The 6,062-nt window shown below is 43.6% G+C and overlaps 2 protein-coding genes across 3 annotated transcripts; one reads left to right on the top strand and one right to left on the bottom strand.

Annotated features, from left to right (window-relative positions):
* Positions 1–228: 228 nt before the first annotated feature.
* Positions 229–2,496, bottom strand: tsr3 (TSR3 ribosome maturation factor). 2 transcript variants are annotated; one of them, XM_049013526.1, is made up of 7 exons: positions 2,401–2,496; positions 1,874–2,063; positions 1,445–1,652; positions 1,174–1,367; positions 872–1,039; positions 684–738; positions 229–585 (listed from the first exon to the last, which is right to left on the bottom strand). In XM_049013526.1, the coding sequence occupies exons 2-7, from the start codon at positions 1,995–1,997 to the stop codon at positions 369–371; spliced, it is 966 nt and encodes a 321-aa protein (XP_048869483.1). In that variant the 5' UTR covers positions 1,998–2,063; positions 2,401–2,496; the 3' UTR covers positions 229–368. The 2 variants fall into 2 exon arrangements, with proteins under 2 accessions (XP_048869483.1, XP_048869482.1); XM_049013525.1 differs by lacking the exon at positions 2,401–2,496 and having other exon boundaries at positions 1,874–2,300.
* A 14-nt stretch (positions 2,497–2,510) lies between these two features.
* On the top strand, positions 2,511–5,977 carry gnptg (N-acetylglucosamine-1-phosphate transferase subunit gamma). Its single transcript, XM_049013527.1, has 11 exons — positions 2,511–2,669; positions 3,185–3,239; positions 3,350–3,417; positions 3,655–3,709; positions 3,995–4,078; positions 4,172–4,265; positions 4,440–4,554; positions 4,818–4,900; positions 4,987–5,112; positions 5,228–5,309; positions 5,410–5,977. The coding sequence occupies exons 1-11, from the start codon at positions 2,594–2,596 to the stop codon at positions 5,505–5,507; spliced, it is 936 nt and encodes a 311-aa protein (XP_048869484.1). The 5' UTR covers positions 2,511–2,593; the 3' UTR covers positions 5,508–5,977.
* Positions 5,978–6,062: the final 85 nt, after the last annotated feature.

Below are 6,062 nucleotides of genomic sequence, written 5' to 3'. Positions count from 1 at the left end.
GTGAATTTGTTACACAGATGTTTATCGTGTCATTGGCTGACCGTCTTATATTGTAGCAAGTTGTATAAATTTCCTGTTACTGGACATGTGCCAAGGATATTAAATCACTCCTGAAAATGAGGTCTATTTAAAATGCATACTGATCATATCAGCAGTTATCGCTCTGCTTCCCTGTGCTCAAATACTCAAACCACATGTAGACAAACACTCCATTATTAAAACTACAAATGGAGAATAAACTTTATTAAATTATTAAATGAAATATTGTACAAGCAGGGTCTCAGATAACCCTTAGCAGAAATGAACCACAATGTAACCCAAGGTCAAGTCTCATATATATCCAAACAATAAATGCAGGGCAGAAGCCCTTAGTTCCGAATTCTTTTCTTTGCCCCCTTCCAAATGTCATTTGCACTGGGAGCAGATGCACTGGCACACATCTTGCCCCTGTCCTCTTCCTCACTCTCTTCGGCGTCCCCCTTTTCCTCATCCTCACTCTCTTCGGTGTCCTCCTCTTCCTCCTTCTCTTCCTCTTCTTCTTCTTCCTCGCTGTCACTTTCATTTTCTTCTTCTTCCTGAGTACCCCTGAACACAAGCCAATTGCGAACAGTGTTTTTTTCATGCTTTCACACTTTTTTGAGGAAATCTTTCTGTAGAGAACGTCAAACATGCACTCATCTCACCAACTGGGTCTGTTGAGATTCGAACACTGTCTCCCAGATTCAACATCAAATGGATCTGATGAGACAAAAAATATCACAGAACTTTAGTCATGTCTTTGAATGCTCTGTCAATCAGAAAATGTAAGGAGCTGATTGGTAAGCACTGATCTGAGGTGTTAGCCTACAGCCAGCATGTCACACTGCACTACCTATCTCCTCCTCCTCCGGTTTGCTGGTGAGGAAGTCCTTCTCCACAGCCAGCAGCTCCTCCTCAGACTGACAGGCTGCGTACTTCTCCAGCAGGGTGCAGTTCAGGTCCAGAAACACCTTCCCCCATTTAAACTTCCTCAGCAGGATCACAGCCAGGTCTCGGAATCCTGCATCATCCACAAATCATCACTTCGCTCTTCCAGGGTGACTATAACTTTCCCATCATCCTTTTCTAATTCCTCAGGCATGTGTTGGAACTTCTATCTATCTCTGTCACCCATTTCTGGCACTTTATCCTTACCCACAATGCAGAAGGTGGCAGCAAAGGCCTCCACGCATGAGAGCTTGCACGGCTTGCCATAGTTTACTGGGTTCGCTGCCACCAGGTATGGCAGCAAGCGAGGATGGCTCCCTCTCATTTTGCCGAAGGGTGTCTCCTCCAGTTTGGCCCAGGAGCAATCGATGACAGCCACCCCACTGTTAGCCACAATGTCTCTGCAAGTAGAAAGATGACATTCATCCACGTATGCAGTGGGAGAGTGAGGGGCTGGGATCATGGTCTTGTCACTCACCTGTCCAGAGGAGAGACATATTTAGTTCCCATAGGGCTGAGGATGAGACCATTAAATCTTTGGTTGAGCCTCAGATTGCGCACTAGGCCCTTGCGCACCAGCTTCCTGCCCGTGCATTTATTGGGGTCACAGTGCCCCAGGTCCCACATGGCCAGGGGGCAGGGTAACTTCACCAGGGCTGCTTCATCACCCACTGCCTCTACATTCGCTGCAAGCAACACATGACAAAAAAAATACAACCATCTCTTTAAGAACTTTCTGTCACTGTACTGAATCTTTCCACAAAATTAGTTATGTAACTGTTTTTCACTCAAATTATACAAAGCACAGAAACGTGCTGGTATGAATGCCACTGTGAGGACTATATTATAGCATAATTCAGCACTGTGCATAGCTACTGAGCTGTTAAATGCAGGCAGTGCAGTTCACCTTGCAGGGCGGCGTGCATTTCTTCAGTGAAGCTCTCCAGCGATTTCCCCTTCATCCTGTGACGGGTGTCTTTCCCACGAGCTGACGATCGCTCGGCTTTTCCTTGTTGCTTCTTCCGCCCCATCGCAAGTCACTTATTGTTTTTATCCTGCTCTAGATCATTAACTAATGTCCCTGCTTTTCCAATGAACTGTCAACATAATCGACACGAAAACTACGTTACAGAAACAGCTGTTTACGATCTTAGCGCAAATAAAAAGCAACTATACCTACATAAATAACAATAAACTTTACTCAAGTGCGTAAAAAATACTGTACTGTAACAATGAACTTTGTTTTTGTGAAATATCGACCAACACGCCGATAATCCACCACGTTTCCGCAGCCATGACTGGCGGCGGCTTTATTTTTTAGGTTGCTGTAGCCGCCCGCGTTTACCGTAAAACCCGAAACTGCCACTGTAACCAAATTTCAAAATTATCAGCGCGAATAATTTACACCGCATTTGTTACGGTTGTCATTCATACATTTTGTATGTAAGGAACCTTATATTCAGGATCGCAATGCAGGTATATCCGCATTGGCCACCATTTATTTTTTGAGGTTTGAGAACGCGAAACGTAACATTTTTCGCTGACGTCATTCGTCACGTTACCCACGCTGGGTTAGTTATGGACGCCGCAGTTTAGCTTGTTAGTGTTGTATACGTTTCTGTTTTATATGACAGCAAGCATGCATTTTATTTCAAAAACAAGCAGTTTAGGTCGGTTGAATCTACTGGTTCTTAGCCTACAGCGTAAGTACCTTTTGTCTATGACGTTGAAATGTTTCCACATTTATTACATATATTTAAGTGCTGTGTTGCCTAACTGCCTGGTACGAAGATACTCGAATTTATCCTATATATGTTATTTGTACTTTACATTCAATGTAAACTGTTAGGGTGACAGGATAATCCATGTCAGGGATGACACTTCAAGCTACTCCAGGTTTTACAAACTACTTTAAAAGCGAAAGGCACCTGTACTTGGTTAAATAGCTCACTTCTTCTTGTGCTTTGACTGCTTTGATTGAAAAACCCATCCAGCGGTCACACATTAACATTAGTGGCATATGTCTGATTATAGGAGACTGACCAATCAGCTCACAGCAAGAACTCGGTGCTTAACTGAAATCCAGGTTCTTTTAATTAAAATGGTATTTTGAAAATCCTGTTTTAGCTCACATGTGTCCTCTCTGACGTGGATTATCTGGTCACCCTATGTAAACAGATTCGTGTGCCTGTGTGACGTTGCTTTAATTTGTATCTAGTAACATTATCATCTGCTGGGAAGATGAAGATTGTGGAAGAACCAAACACATTTGGGTATGTAAAAAACAGTGTAGCCTACTTGTTTTATTGTGCATTGTATTTTATATCAAACTGTCAAGTTTATACTTCAAACTGAACGGTTTGACGGCGCCGTGTTCTTTCAGACTCAACAATCCTCTTTTAGCCCAAGGCAACAGACTTCAGCCCAAAGTGTCTCCATCACCATTTTCAGGTAAAAATGAATAAGAAACCTGGTTGGACTGTGACAGTCCCCTATGTCAGCTGGTGCTTTTCCAACTGACTGCATTTCTATAGTCATCTGCAAACATTTACTTACATTTTCTTGCTTAAGGATGACAATCTAATGGAAAACATTTGTTTAGTGTTTGTTTTAATATTGGGAGTTTATTTTCATGGGTGCTAAGGGAGATCTGTGTCTGCATTTTTATGTTCTGCTCATTTGCTCCAGGACCTCCTCATCTTCACGCCCTGGCTGGGAAGTGTTTCAGTTACACAGAATCCACGTAAGTACCATACCATGTATGTGAGGATGGGAAAGGCGAGAGTGGGACTACTGCCTGGCCCGTAATCAGTCAAAAGACTGGCAGATGCTTAGTCATATTCTACACTGTATACAGTTTGCTTTCTTTGCCATATATCAGAGCACATACAGAGTTCCATGGAGTTTAACATTTCCAAAATTCTCCAGTTTAACTTCCCATGGAAAGTTTCCAGAGATTTATCACAAATTTTCTGCCTCTTTGTAACACAGAGCCACCCTGCTGTTGTTTTTTTTGTTACTGTTACAGGTATAAATATGAGTTCTGTCCGTTCCACAACGTGACTCAGCACGAGCAGACGTTTCGCTGGAATGCCTACAGTGGGATACTCGGGTGAGAGTTCAGTGCTGCCTTCTGGCACCACACGAAACAATTCCTCATGTTTGCCCGTGGAAGCACCACCCTCACCCAGCTTTGTCCCTCCAGGATATGGCAGGAGTGGGAGATCGCGAATAACACCTTCACGGCCATGTGGATGAGAGAAGGAGACTCCTGTGGAAATAAAAACCGGCAGACGAAGGTACGGCCTTATTGGGGGATCGTTCGGCAGATTATTCTGTTGGTATCAAAAGCGAAAGCTTAGGTGGGGGTAGCCTGCATTACTCAGCTGTGTGCATTACGTCTTTGGTTTGTCCACGTGCCGTGCAATATATATATATATATATATTTTTTTTTTTTTCTTTTTTTTCTTCAGGTCCTCCTGGTCTGTGGGGGCAGCAGCAAGCTGGCGCGGGTCTCGGAGCCCAGCACCTGCATGTACTCTCTGACCTTCGAGACGCCTTTGGTGTGTCACCCGCACTCGCTTCTGGGTAAGCTGGCTGATCAGAACATATTTCAGAAAAACAAAGGATGCTGAACATTTGTAGCATTAGTGCTGTGTAAGCGAAGATGTTGACCCTCTGTAAGTTACATCAGAATTGTTCAGTGTTGCGTGTAGTTAATGGAAGGCAAGAATACCAAAGAATAACCGAATCTTGATGGTATTATGCCAATAGCTTTGTAGAATATTGGGACATTTGTACCCCATGTCATCAAGGAAAAAGCTTATCACGAAGCTTTTCTGTGTATGCAGTTTATCCCTTGCTTAGTGACAAACTGCAGAAGGAGTGGGACGAGGCAGAGCAGGCTCTGTACGAAGAGTTCGTCACGGAGCAGGTGAGGGACTGGACAGCTCAGTCTTTGTTGTAGCTGTGTTGTTCTGAATGCTTCTGGTGTCACGGGTTTTCTTTCGTATTTTAAAGGGATACAATAAACTTCTGAAAGACATCTTTGAGGAGGCAGGATACCTGAAAACTCAAAAGGTGAAGAATGTCCCAAATGTCCAGAAAAACCCCAAAAACTTTGAATCCCTGGAGAAGTGCAATGAGGTAACTGCGTTTCGGAGTATTTTCAGCATTTCAGAAACATCCTGAGTTATTCCGGATGTTTCCATTGAAAGTGACAGTAGATGCTTTCCATAGTTTGGCTGTGTTTTGTCAACAGGAAGCTCAGAAACTGAGTGAGGAGGTCAAGAGACTTCAGGCCCTTCTGACTCATCACAACATTTCCAGTAATAAACAGCCAGGTGAGTAAGTGGCACCACACTGCAGACACACGGAGCAACGTCTGAAATACTCGGGTGACTTCATTTACCATTGTAATGCTGTTAATTTCACCCGACTCAGGAGAAAAGTCTCGGGCAGCTGGTGGTGTGACCCCAGCTGTGCTTTCTCAGGATGGACACCTTCGTGGTGACCCTGGAGTGCTCCCTGGTCTGCTGTGACGATGTCTGTCATCCATCTCGTGCCGTTGGAGCCTGGGAATCCTGTGCGTTTGTCCTCGAATGCCTGCTGGTGGCTGGAGGGAACTAGGAATGGCTTTTTTCCCAAAGTGTCAGTGATCCGTGTCTGAGCTGCTCATTCTTAAGATTTGCCTGTACATGGCCTTTCCGGATTGTTCTCCTCCAGGATATGTGTCCTAACAAGGCCAGTACTGCCCAGGCCCCAAGCCAACCTTTATTACCAAACCAAATACCACTGACATGTAACATAGTTACTCTGAAAGTTTTCAGAGTAAAGATCCCTTTATTTTATGCCCATTTGGGTTTCTTTTTTCCTGTAAATATGTCACATTTTCAATGGTTCTCACCTTTTACAAAAAGTATCAGTGAGTCAGTATCTTATGTTGTATCCAAATTTATTTTTTAATTTTTTTCTAGATGCTGTAAAAGTAAAGTGTAAATAGTTTTTAAAATTATTATTATTGCTGTATATTTCCGGCTGGCGCTGTGGCCTTCCGCCTGCAGACCTGTGTGGTGTGGTTATGAGTAATTTGTCAT

This window comes from Brienomyrus brachyistius, chromosome 5 (genome assembly GCF_023856365.1).
Source record: "Brienomyrus brachyistius isolate T26 chromosome 5, BBRACH_0.4, whole genome shotgun sequence".
NCBI lineage: Eukaryota > Metazoa > Chordata > Actinopteri > Osteoglossiformes > Mormyridae > Brienomyrus > Brienomyrus brachyistius.
The sequence above is the reverse complement of the archived record's forward strand: the minus strand, read 5'-3'. Positions and strand labels throughout refer to the sequence as shown.

Coding starts and splice junctions, on each gene's coding strand:
- tsr3 (XM_049013526.1), bottom strand. CDS start 1,997: ATGGGGCGGAAGAAGCAACAAGGAAAAGCCGAGCGATCGTCAGCTCGT. Junction 739..871: donor ACCGGAGGAGGAGGAGATAG/GTAGTGCAGTGT, acceptor TTGTCTCATCAG/ATCCATTTGATGTTGAATCT. Junction 586..683: donor AATCTCAACAGACCCAGTTG/GTGAGATGAGTG, acceptor GCTTGTGTTCAG/GGGTACTCAGGAAGAAGAAG.
- gnptg (XM_049013527.1), top strand. CDS start 2,594: ATGACAGCAAGCATGCATTTTATTTCAAAAACAAGCAGTTTAGGTCGG. Junction 3,418..3,654: donor GTCTCCATCACCATTTTCAG/GTAAAAATGAAT, acceptor CATTTGCTCCAG/GACCTCCTCATCTTCACGCC. Junction 5,113..5,227: donor CCCTGGAGAAGTGCAATGAG/GTAACTGCGTTT, acceptor TTTTGTCAACAG/GAAGCTCAGAAACTGAGTGA.